At 39.6% G+C, this 13,615-nt stretch overlaps 1 protein-coding gene across 1 annotated transcript; it reads left to right on the top strand.

Annotated features, from left to right (window-relative positions):
• The first annotated feature begins 328 nt into the window (after positions 1 to 328).
• On the top strand, positions 329 to 10,075 carry nutf2 (nuclear transport factor 2). Its single transcript, XM_036561590.1, has 5 exons — positions 329 to 433; positions 5,234 to 5,355; positions 5,794 to 5,865; positions 6,244 to 6,342; positions 9,305 to 10,075. Exons 2-5 carry the CDS (start codon positions 5,257 to 5,259, stop codon positions 9,416 to 9,418), a joined length of 384 nt encoding a protein of 127 aa, XP_036417483.1. The 5' UTR covers positions 329 to 433; positions 5,234 to 5,256; the 3' UTR covers positions 9,419 to 10,075.
• Positions 10,076 to 13,615: the final 3,540 nt, after the last annotated feature.

The following is a 13,615-nucleotide window of genomic DNA, read 5'->3' as shown; positions in this document are numbered from 1 at the left end:
CTGGTTCCTGGTGGTGTCCAGTAATCACTAATGGTATTTAGTGTTGGGTGAAATCAACTTGATGGGTTGTAAAGGACCCATTGGTTCTAAAGGTGTTTTTTTTCAGCAGGGAGGAATTGTTGACCAGGCCACAACCAAATATAAATAGTTCATGATTTTGCAACATTTAAAATGGTGCTCTGTTGTTTTACATATACTTACATTCATCTCACATCTTAGTGAGCAGTTTTGTTCAGAGCAGGTGAGTTTTTAGGCTATTTGCAGATGATCACACTGGTCTTAGTGGCCAGTGCAAACCAACCCCAAAACGCCAACTCCCAGCATTCATACGTATGTGTGATCTGCGCATGATCGGGGGCGGCTCGACTTCTCCACCACGGCGCGCGCCGTAACCGCCATAACTGGAACCGGGAATCGGTTTGGGCTCACAGAGGTAAGTTAGCCTCAATTGTAGCATACCGCTTAACGGGCTCCACCACCGGTCTGAAGTCTGTTTAGTAACGGCCAGTAACAGAGAACAGTTGCGCTTTTGTGCCGACAGCGGTGGTGCGTTCGCTCCGGGGTCTCTCTCTGTGGACACGCCTATGAGAGAGCGGCGGGACGGGCCGCGCCGGAGCTGCGATAACCGGAGCGCTAACGCTACGGTGAGGGCTCAAGTGGCTCCGAGGTATTTTTAGAAAGGAACGAAAACACGTGTTGGGAGTCGCATGTCCCTACAGAGCCATATTTTGCGACAGCGGACCAGGACTAGGCTACTGCTGCAGGCCAACATGTTCGTGTCTGAGCCTTTAGATTAGCGAGCTGCGCTCGGTCACATCGAGTTAGCTCGTCCGTGTTAGCCTGTCTGCACGGGGAGATGAATCAACTCACGCTTAGCTGGCTAATGTTAGCTAGAGAGCGTGACCAGCACAAGTTAGTGTGGCTAACATTTCGTTGTGTTGTCTAGCAGCGAGCCGACTCCGATTTCTTCAGCTCCAGCAAAGGCAGCTTAATTTGTCCATAGACTTTTATCTTAGTTTTGCTAGCGTTGTTTTTCTGTGAGGACTTCACTGGCTAACGCTAGCTAACGTTAGCTGTGTTAGTCGTGCTGCAGCTACACAGGGTTTCTGTCGGTTAGCTGATGTAAAAGCTAACAGACCTGGCGAGGTGGGCAGCTCCCACATGTCCAGTCGGCCAGTTAGCGTTTGTATGGTTAGCTCGGTTTTAAACTGCACCTTTTTATGCGTTCATCCGGGTTAATTTAACATGTTCCCTGGTCTTTCAGCAAACATAGGCAAGCAGCCATCCGTCGGTCCGAATAATGATTCGGCAGTTTACAGAAAACTTTTCACGTCCGATTTTAAGTGACGTTAACATCTACACGGACTCCGTTTCGTTAAGCTTTCATGCAGTTTTCGCTAGAAGTCAAATAGTCGTCTGGAAATGGATAAGGTGGCCACGTGACATTCCAGAGTCATCTAAACACAGATGTCGGTGGGGCTGTGAGGGACTTTACAATGAATAAAACAGTGATAAAGTCGCGGCGGAAGTTTTTGGTGTCTGTCTGCTCCGATGCAGTGTGATTAATAGGGCTGTTCACTCATAGTCCACCTTTTGAATGAGCAGCTGGGCTTTACAGTGTGTGCATTCCCCCCGGGCCACACCGCTGACAGACTAAATCTGTTCATTTTCTATTCGCTTACAGTTATTGACAATCCACACACAGGAAAGATACCTCAAACTATAGCTAATCTGTAGTGGTGTTAATTAGTGTAGTAAAATCGTCCCCTGCAAACAATGCAGAAAACACTCCCAGAAAAATGCATATAGACTGTCTTCTTTCGTTTCAGCTGGAATCACAACACATATGACTGCTACATATTTTGTGCAATGTATTGAGCTCTCAGTGAAAATATAAGGGTGGAGCCCACAAGACTGTGCTAAGATTCCTCTCTGACTGCTCCCTGTTTGAGAACCTCCCATCCTTCCAAAGAAAGTTCACAGCTCTGCAGGACACACCGGGTTTCATTTACACATTTGTAGTTAGATATAGCAGCAGTGAAGAACACGGTCTCTTTTCTGTATAAAAGCAATGAGGTCCATGCAGTTTTGAGAGATTTAATTATTTTTACTGCTACTATTTATTCATAGTATTGGATTGCATCATTAAGAAGACCACGATGCCATTTTGGTAGGCAAGCTGTAACTGATTGTGCTCTGATTGAGCTCATCTCATCACCCTTACTGCAGCTACAGTCCTGCAGGTGGCTGAAGACCAAAAGCAAAATAGATCAGAATGACTATGAAAAACATGAAAAGATATGTGGATGCTTTAGATGCAGTTTGCAGAAAACGCTACAAGAAGATTAGCTAGGTTGGTGGACTGGATCCCTATAGCCTTCAGAAAATTCCAATCCGTGAGATTTTACAAAAACTAATAAAAGTGGTTACCAAAGCTCCTAAGTAGGAAACTCTCATACATAAAGCTGAAGTCAGCTTCTTATTTGCTAGCTTCTCATTTGAATTTTCCGTTCCACCTTAAACGGTGCCGCAGTTACACTGAGTTACACTGACGAGTTGGCGAATACGAAGCCAACATCATCTTACCTCAATAAATGCATCAACAAATACCTTAAACTTCTCTTGGAGATGTTTAATGAGCAGCTAACCTGCAGCACAGCAAAGCAGCTGTTGAACACATCTCACTGGGTGATCTAATGCCGTGTCCCAAACCACACACTTCTGTACTTTACCTACTACACTAATGAGTGCACTTCTAATAGAAAATGCGCTGTTTTCACACACTATTCAGTATGTTAGTATGCGGTTTGGGATGAGGCATTAGTAACGCAGCGAGAAATCTCAGCCATTTAGATTTCAGCTTTTATTTGTTATCACTATAGCAACAAATCAAAATAAAATCAAGGCAATACACTCAAATATATCAGTTAATACACTTTAAAAATGAGATTGAAAAAGTGATTAAAACCGTGTTTTACTGCCTTTGCTGGATTGGTTGTAGTTTTCTCATTACAACTTATTGAACTTGATGTTGCTCACCAAAATGGTGGCAGTGTAATTGTGATTCTTCGGAATACAGATAATATTAGTTGGTTTCTTAGTTTCTTGATGTAGAGATTATAAGAGGAATTTATGCCAAACTAAAAATCAGTGACTACAGGGGAAAAAATGTGAAATACAGTGCACACATGACATTCATTTTCCATAGTGACATGCAGAGTGGGTGCCAAAATTAAAAACAAAACTTCTGTTATGTTGTTTTCACTTGACCTTCTTACTGAAAAACAGTGCATGAGGATTCGCATTTTACAAACAAATTTATCTGAATTCTCGTCAGATCTGAATATAATCCACCCTGAATTCTGTACTTAAAACAGTGTTAAATCAGTGTAAGGGATCTTTTCCTGTTTATTTTGGCACATATTCTGCATGTCACCTATGGAAAAGTAATATTGTGCATTGCATTTCACATTTTTCCATTGTAGTGATTGCTTTTCAATTTGGCACAAATTGCTCTCCATTGGAGCTGTTTTGGGGAAATTAAGATCTAGCTCATTAAACTGGAGCAGTGGCTGATGGATCTCAAGCACACCATAAAGGCTCATAGAGTAAATTTAATCAGCCAATAACAAAGTTTGTTTAATCTGAAAGTAAAGGTTTGTGGCAAAAGCCAAAAAAAAGACAGGAAATTCAAATGAATGTAAGAACCAGTAATTTGACCTGTTTACTGGTAATGCTTTCCAACAGACCACACACAGCTACAATACCTTTGAATACCTCAAACTTTTTTTAAACTCTGTAGATACTTTTCTCCACTTCAAATGTCTGCGTCTGAGTCCTGAATCAAAATTATTTTTTTAAATAGTACAATAAATACAGGACTTCCATAAAATACTTCTACAGCAACTATTTAGTGGCAAGATGTCACACAGTTCAATGTGTTCATCCAAGTTGGACAACCCATGTTTCAAATAGGCAAAGAAGAAAAGCAGGGTAAACATAACTTGAAGCAGACATCATATTGTTTTTTGGACTGTTCATTTGAAATAACCATTAGGGATAAACTGATATGGGAACTGTGGGCCAACGTCGAGACACAAACATTTATAAAATGTACAAATTAGTACTAGATCCACCTGCTTTAGCATTACACACTGTCCACCAATGCTCAGATCACTTGAGACACATGTTAAAACCAAGTGTGAAGAGGGCCTGTGTGTGAAATTTTTAAATCAATCCAATGCCTAATTAACGTGGCGCTCAAAGACAGGAATGATAGCATGCATGTGTCGTTATCCCCTCGATGTAACAATTGTTAGCATGGCTGAAAAGTTACCCAAAAACTTAGTGTATAGAGGTGTGTCACGTGTGCAGAGAACACATTACATTTGGTTAAAATACATTTTCTTGCAAGCAAGGAACAGTTCCATTACCTAATGGTAGTATTTTGCTAACTTGCTTGTTTTACTTGTGTTATTGATTGTACTCCAGACCTCAACAAGCACTAAATGTTAAGTTCTCACCAGATGTTCTCCATTCTTGTTATGGGATCACATCTGTTCCAAGACTACTGCTAATACAGTTTTTATACCAGAAACAGCGCAACACATCTCTTAAAACAGAACAAATTTTTAATACTTTTCTTTTTACACTAGTCCTGACTCATAAGTGACGGCGGTAAAGTCACTGCACTGTGTGTGCTGTGGAAATCGTCATCACATCTTTTGGGATTTTCCTGTTCCATTTACCATTGAATTTTAGCCTAATGCGTAGAGTGCCACGCTAGACTAGAAAATGAAAGGAAATGTTTTAGTTTTAACTCAGCGCAAGGGAATTTTTGGCATCTGTCAAGACTTTTTCTTTTTTCATGGGTAAGCTGATAAAGGCCCTCAGAAATCTAGAGGAGAATCAAAATAAACCATTGTGTTAACAGATGCCTGAAAAATACATCAACAGAAACACTCAAAAAGAAGGAAGAGGAGCTGACCAAAGCTAAGGGTAGTGGGGGTGGTGGTGTTGGGGGTGTGTGAGTGGCATTTCATGGATGTATTTTTAACCATAGTTAAAAGCGAACAGCACAAGGTGGAACATTTTGGCATGAACAAGTGTAAGAAGAATGTGTTAACTATATTGCTTTCAGCTGGAATATAATAAAACATGTTCATTTTGGAATTTGTGAGGTTGCAAATCCAATTTAAAAATCCAGCTAATTGATTGATACTTTCTCCATCAGTGCCTGTAGCTGGGTGAATCAGGATGGGAGACAAGCCGATTTGGGAACAAATAGGATCCAGCTTTGTTCAACATTACTATCAGCTGTTTGACACTGACAGAACACAGCTTGGATCAATATATGTAAGTATTAATGGAAGATACAGTCGGATGCATAATTTTCCTTTGTGCAGTTCTTTGCCTGCCTTGAAGCAGTGAGAATGAACTTGGTTGTAATTGGGTCTCTCACTGTGTATTTGTATCAGCATTACATGAACAGTTAACAGAATGGCCATAGTTTGGTCCATTTGTTTCATATGTGACACTTAATGTAAGATGATGTAGAATGAAGCTGTCATTTTATTTTCTTGCTTTGTCACAAGAACACGTTTTTTTTTTTATTCAGACGCTTGTATTTGTTTTTGGGTTGTCTCAACTGTGGTAGTAGTGTAAACTACATCTGTCAGTTGTCACCTGCTTCTCTGTATTAGCAGAACATAAGCAAAAGTGGAAACAGCTTTACTTTTACATCTGACCCATTGACCCATCAGCTCATTTACCTGCCCCCATTCTCTTTTACAGATTGATGCATCATGCCTTACGTGGGAAGGACAGCAATTCCAGGGAAAAGCAGCGATTGTTGAAAAACTCTCTGTAAGAACCTAGTTACATGATTATGGTTTAAATACGCTTGAAGGGAAATTCTCCTTAAAAAAAAAATCTAAATTCTGCTTAATTCCGTCATTGATCATATTGTAGTGGCACTTAAGGATTCATGTTTTGCAGTGATGGTGATAAGAATAAATATAGCCATTAAAGTTACTATCCAATATGAGCAGAGGTTTTATATATAATTTGATAATAGTAAATTTAAAAAAAAATGTATTAAATGTATTTCCCTGCCATGAAGCCAATTTTGTGTGAATTTCCTATTGAATAGGGTAATTCTACATGGAGAACAGGCATTAAGTACAAGATGTGTCCAAGCAGTGAGCAAATGTTTGAAATCATCTTTTCTTTTTTCTTCCTCAGAGCCTGCCCTTCACAAAAATAGCCCATAGCATAACAGCACAAGATCACCAGCCCACTCCTGACAGCTGCATATTGAGTATGGTAGTAGGACAACTAAAAGTAAGTATTTTTATGGCCTCCGTGCCTTTGCCTCCTACTCTTATCTATTGTCACAGCATTTACTTTAGCGTGCATCACTGCTGGGAAGTGGGCTAATAATGATTAGCCCTACATACTGTACAGTATTTACACATTTTGTGGGAAAAAGATGAAAACCATCTGAGAGACTAATCTCATATATACAAAAGGGCCTAAGCTTTACACCCGTAACACGAGGCAGATGACACATGGAGGTGCACATTCATAGGTTTTAAATGAAGAGGTATTTCAGAGCTGTAGAGTCTGTATGTGTGTGTGTGTCTGTCAGGCTGATGAAGACCAGGTGCTGGGCTTCCAACAGACCTTTCTGCTGAAACATTACAGCAATGCCTGGGTTTGCACCAACGAGGTCTTCAGGCTTGCCCTACACAACCTTTGACCTCATGCGCTCTCTCTGGTCACATGACCTTCCCTTCCCCTCTGACTTTGTGTAAGGATCTGTGCTCTGCTTGGCTTGCCCTGGTCCAAACACGCTCTACTACTTATAACACTGGGCAGCATGCAGAACCAGCTCCTGTTAAAATTCCCCTGCTATTTGACCACTCTTCTGATCTTTATTTATAACATATAGTGGCCTTTCATAAAAGCTATAAAGCCTTTAGTATGAATTCATGTATTCTTAATATACCAAAGCTTTTATGCTAGGTTTGGAACCCTTTTATGAGATGAGTCATTTTAGAAAGATACATTTGTTGAACTCTCTTCAAGCTTTAACTGTTACAAAGTCAAGGTTGTCAATGTTGTTTTTCATTTAATACAACTAGAAAATCTGATGTAGGACTGAATGTGTGGTGTGCAGCTCCAAGTGTTCAGACACTGAGCAGGTAAAGTTCTCTCCATGTTTGTAAATTGCTAATGTCTTTGAGAGACCTGCTGGGGAGACTCCTAGTGGTACAAGCAGGGTATAGCATCTCACATCTGTGAAAGCCTATTACTCTTATAAATATTCTCACACAGTGGTGTTTTAAAGCTACAATCGGTACAGTTTTCAGCATTTCAAATTTTGTATATTCAATAAGAAATTTTAAATTTTTATGTCTCAAACATGGATTTGGCATTAGTCAAGAAGGGGATTTTTAATTCCTGTTTTTACAGTATCTTGGTTTGCAGCAACACTGGTCAGTTTATATGCTGATTGTAGTTTAAAAGTGTTTGGACAGCATGTACGTTACTTTTGGTGTGACTTTACCTGTGGCAGGTAAAAACTACTGCTACAGATGTGTTAAAATTGGCCTATAGGGTGGGAAATATGGCAGTATTATGTAGTATAAAATAGGGCTGAACATTTAACAATGAAAATGCAGAACCTGCCATTTTAATCATTCTACATTATTCACTGTACTCTTAACTTGTTTAGACAAGAACACAGACATTGTCATTCAGCCCAAGTTGTACATTATAATATGATTCTGGGCTTTATTTTGCACCTGATTTCATGTCTAATCTTAATCTTGATACTCTTTAGTTAGTGTGTTGAGAATAACTGCAGCATGCTTTGTTGAGAGCATACCTGAGTGTTTCGTTGTTTTACCATACAGTATGTTTGTGGCGTGCTGAATACTGTGGCAAGTCATGCAGTTTTAAAGATATAGCAGTTTAGGGATACATAGTTTGTATAATGAAAGAAAACAAGAAATGTTACTTATTAGCACACATTCTATATTGTTATATACCAAAGACAAATACAAACATTTAGTTTTGCCATGTCTCCCAACCCTTTCAGCCATATTGACACTAGATGCATGATTGAGGAAATGGGCAGTTTCTGCTAGCCGTTTGCTTGAGTGTAAAGATTGTGTACTAACTGTGGGTATAACTTGGAGCGGTATTGTGCCATTGACTCCAACATTTAAGAATGTGCTGTGATATCCGAATGTTTGGGTGGAATTGAAGTGTTTTTGGTCCTCCAGTCACCTTCTAGACACTTAATGGAGCTTTTGCATATTATTGGTTAAACATTGTCCTGATGACTAGAGATGGCATATCAGTATCAGGCTGATATCAGCAGAAAAAGCTGTAATGAATATCAGTTTCTATAAATACATGTCCAAAACTTCCTCAATCTGCTCAAACTTCATACAGGTCTTAATTCAGTTTGTGCAGACAAGTCAAAGTGGTTTAGAACAGAGTATGAGTATGTATGAAATATAAAAACTTACAAGTAAAACTTACTCATAGATGTTAAAACATCCTGTTGGAACCCTCTTCGTGATTGTCAGGTGAAAAATAATCACCACATACACAGAGATTTGTGCATGATAAATTTACCAAACGTCCCTCTTGCCCGTTCGTGGTTTATTTACAAAAGTCACAGTACTTTTTATAATGTGCTCCTGTGCTCCAGCCTCTGAGTTTGGAGGTGCAGTAGCTCCAGGAAGTGGGACGTTATGCGGATGATAACTTAGTTTTAGCTTAAATGTGTAAAAAAGATACCATTCAATTAAATGTTTTATTGTTTACATGGCTTATTAACATAACTTGAAGCAGATAAATGAAGTGACTATTGACTTCCAGTGTTTGTTAGCACCGTTAGCGTAGCAGCTCCAGTTCTAACCTAAAGAAGTTAAATTTGGACATCAAACACGTCTTGGCTGATGAACTGCATTTGAGACGTGTGGAAACTCATGTAAATTAGATTTTTTGTCATTCAAAAAAATTATTCAAAATAGCTCAATTCATTGCTTTGTGGTTTATGAAGAAAAACTACTGTAAAAAAGTACTGTATCAGTACTCAAGGTTTTAGTCTGTATCAGACAAAGAGTGAAGCTGTGCCATCTCTACTCATGACTTACAACTTTGCCAGGGGCAGCTTATCTGGCATAGCAGTTATGTTTATTGTGCATCTGACAACAAGTAGATCCCCTATATTTGTGGCTCCCTATATACTGTAACTAACCCTGCTGGTCTGTGTGTTCATTTGTAGGCCGATGATGACCCCATCATGGGATTCCATCAGAGCTTCATCCTGAAGAACATTAATGAGGCCTGGGTGTGCACCAACGACATGTTCCGCCTGGCGATACACAACTTTGGCTAAAAGCACCACTGCTGTCAGGGATATGGGGGAGGGTGGAGAACGGGGTTCTCCGACCCCAGTGACGCCTGAACCTTTCAGTCTGCCCTTCATTCATCACTCTCTGAGAAACGGCACCGGATTCCAAGAAGTCAAATCGCAGATAACATGCAGTCACATACAGTAGCGCCTCTACTCCAGATATGAGAAGTGTTTCTTTGCTGAAAGCCCACAGATTCATCAAAGTGACCCCTTTTCCTCCGCTGATCTGCATGATGATGGGGAGCTTGAATATCAGAGGACACTGGCCAGGGAAAAAAAGACGTATTAACCTAACCTCTGCCGGTTACTATTTACATTTTAGTTGTTGAGTTTGACTTTGAACTAATAAATGTCTTAAATGTCCCTTTGCTTTAATACCTATTGTATTACCAGCTTGCTTTTAGAGAATGCTCCTTGAAATTATTTTTTTTTTGTTTCTTCTCCCTCTTGAAAATTGGAGCCTCCCTTCATTGTGATGTCAGGTTGCTCTAGCTATCCAAAGAAACGTTAAACACCACCCAGACTCCCCCTCTCCCTTCAGACCAGTGTGCTTCCCACCTTCTGCTCATTGCTGTCTGTGACAATAATTACCAAGCCACGATACACAATAAAACCTTTGACTTTTTCTTAACAATGGCATCATCTTGTTCCTCCCCATGTCTGGTTTTGCATCTACCTTTTTCCCTTCTACATAAGCAAGTTCCTTTATATTTCTTTTCTCCTTAAATAACTACACTTCTGCAGAAGTTGCAATATCATTCCTTTTAGAAGGCCACAAAGCCAGGGAAAGTTGGTTAATCGTCTTAGAACTTGTTGATGTGAGCCCTTAAGAAACCTTTTAATCTTTTACCAAAAAGTATTTGCTAGGAGAAGACGGTCTTGGGCAACTTAGCCTGAAATATAGTAATGGCTGTAAAATAGTTATGGGTTATGTGTTGTATTTGTTTAGCACCTGATCCAGATACACAATTCCTTTGTGGAACATTGTTTTTCTCTTAGCGATATAGCATGTTAGTGACGTCTGTCTAACAATATGGGACAAAGAATGGAAACTTACTGTGCAGTCCTCATGCTCTTTGGCCCTGTGAAGTTGTTGGTGATTAATCCGAAGGGTATAGGTTTCCCCTCCCTTTCGATTAGAAAAAGACTCTGTGAAAGCTGATGGCATTCATTGCTCCAAGCATTGGAAAGGTAGATAACGGCTTATATGCTTTGACTGCTAATACTGTGCTAATACTACAGTGTCATTAAGTGCTCCTGATTTTTCTCTGCCATTATCCTTATTTAATCCAATTCCCCAGTAGGCCTTAAATTGAACTAATATTAACAGAACATAATACTGCTGAACATGTCTTTAAAATAGGTCAGAATTTAAAGGCTGGCGTGTGAAAGGCTTGACAAAATCTGTGCTGTTTACACTATGAGGGGCAATAAGTGTTTTAGAGGCATATTATGAAGGTTTTTGTGTCAACTGATGGTACACAACCACATTTACATGCGCTGTGGCTTTTGCACTGAAATATCCAACGTGTTGCAGGAACTTCAGAGAAGAGCTGCCATGTGATTACCTATTAGTCAGCTTTCTTAAATATGTATTTTTTTTCTGGTCTCATCATGCAAAAAATGTTCTGTTGTGTTCTCCATGCTTGCACTGCTTTGTGGAGATTCACTCCATCAAGCTGGAAGTAGCAAAAGAAAGAAAAAGAAACTAGGATGTTTGCTTTAAAACAGAAGTAAGAAACGCCATGTAGTACATAAAGAGGCTATTTCAAATGCTGACATGTATGTGGAAATAAAGGAGATGAAAGCGATGTCTGATGGCATTGTTATTTTAAAAAGGTGAGTTGAGGCAGCGCTTGTTTGTTAGAACCTCAGCTACAGGTACTTAAAGGTGGTCCAATCATTCAAAACTAAATTCATTCTTATGCTCATTCCAATTTTTTTTTTTGTGAAACAATTTCTCTGTACATCAACAAATATTTTTGCCACGGCATTAACATTACAGCCCGTCACAGGCTACGTTTTCTATGTGTATTATTTCTACCCGATAGCTTCAATTCAGCAAGAAAACAATAGCTTTACATTAAAATGTGCACAAGTATGTTCTCTGTACTGGATGTGTACTTTATTTCACTTGCCAGTGCAACTGAGGAAAAACTAAACTACTTACTTAGTAGTTTTTTTTTTTTTTTTTTTAAGGCAAATGCTACATTTGCATAACTACATACGTGACACTAACTACATACGGCCCTGTCCAGGCAACAGTGTCCTGTGAGCAGCGTCCTTTGACCAGTGCTGTGCTGAGAATGAACCACCTCCCAGTGAATACCTGCTCTATGCTGGCCCTGACCATTGAAGAAAAGAGTGAAAGGGGGCTAACAATTTATGCAGAGAAACAGAATGGATTATAGTCTAACAGCACAACTACAAAGTGCACCTATATGATAAATGTGCTAGACAAAAATAGATACAAGGTAGGTGTATAGTGGAACAAAATCGCATTCAACTCCACAAAAGAAAACCACCTTTTAAGCAAAACTAAGTAAACACTATAAGGCAGTGCAGAAAAATGCAAAAGTACTGAGCATGTGTTTATAATGATGTCTAAATAGTGATGAATACTTAACTGAATGCTGGAACATCTGGATCACGACCAGTGTCTTCATAAGCTCCTCACTGTGCTGGACACCGACTGGTTCCCCTGGAAAATGGGACAAATTACACAGTGCTTTAACAAACTCATGAAACATAGGTTTGTGTAAAGTCTGCATTGTGATGACTGGTATGAGCAATAACTAAGTGTACGCTGGTCAGTCTACAGGTGCACATTCCTTTTGTTCTGCCTCACCAAACCTTCCGGGAGGTACGTCTGGGGGTTCACAGCATTGGCACAATTGTCCATAAAGCAAAAGATGCCTGTAACACAAACACACACAGCCAAAAGCACACAAGCAATTTACAGTAGACTAAGGGCATAGTTTAACTGAAAAACATAGGTAGGCAATTTAATCCTTACCCCAAATGTGGTCGATTAGCCAAGACATGTTATGTTCCCCCATTTTTGCTTCTGTAGTTTTGCGTTGGAGCTACAAGGCTAATATAGCTAACACGTATGGAAGCTTATGGGCACGCGTGATCTGAGGCTGAAATATTCCGTAAGCATATTCAAATACACATAAGACAATAACACAGAATAACACATTAACTTATTACAATGAACAAGAAAAAGGTAGTTCACTACACAGACTATATTTTGTTCTCTATAAAGAAATGCCAAGGGCTAATTATAACATGACATTTAAAATGCTGATGCTGAAAAACAAATGATTTGGACTTTTGTCGTTTTTACCGGCAAGTAATGTACAAAGAGTGCAGACTGAAAGCAGTAGAAAGTTAAGTGTGCAAGTAAAATTACTAAAACTGAAGCACTCCTCTAAAAAAAGTTCTTGTAAACCAAGGTAAAAGAAGTACTGTTGAAATACCTAAAACAAAAGACAAGACGTTGTTTTATGACACTGAGATAAAGTCAGCTAAAAAAAAGTTTATTTATTTGGGTATTGTTTTGTCATTAATAACCTTACATACAAACACTTCAAGAGACACTTGTGGTTTTACTGTTCCTTTTGGGTAGAAATAAAATGGCTATATTTGTGTTGTAGACATCACAACCCCTGGTTCCATCACCGCTGGAAAAAAAAAAATCCAAGACGCTAAGGTTTCTTTTTTTCTTTTTTACGCTCTGTGCTGTCGGCTGCATGTCTCAGATGTATGTTAACTGTAACGGAAGTTACAGAGGTACCTTCCAGAGAACAATGCAGGGGCGTTAACGACAAAACATTCCAGACACAGTGTGAAAAGACCACTAAAGGACAAAAGTCAAATCAGGCAGGTTGTGGTGTGCACAAGTATTTGTGACAGAGATGGAGACCCTTAAAATATTTTTTATACCACTATGATTGCGCTCATTTCCTGTGTCGTGTTCTTAGATGCACATTTACTCACGTGTACGTTAGGATAGGTGGAGATGCTGTACAAGGAATCAGCATGGAAAGCCCTCCTGACCGGATGATGTTGAATGCTGACCAGCCTGATGGCGCTTGGGCTGCCTGCCGAAGAAAGAACACACAGCAGGGCCTCCAAATTCAGAAGGGCCAGCAGTTCCAATGTCTCTGCTGGCTC

Source organism: Colossoma macropomum, unplaced genomic scaffold (genome assembly GCF_904425465.1).
Source record: "Colossoma macropomum unplaced genomic scaffold, Colossoma_macropomum, whole genome shotgun sequence".
Classification (NCBI taxonomy): Eukaryota; Metazoa; Chordata; class Actinopteri; order Characiformes; family Serrasalmidae; genus Colossoma; species Colossoma macropomum.
The sequence above is the reverse complement of the archived record's forward strand: the minus strand, read 5'-3'. Positions and strand labels throughout refer to the sequence as shown.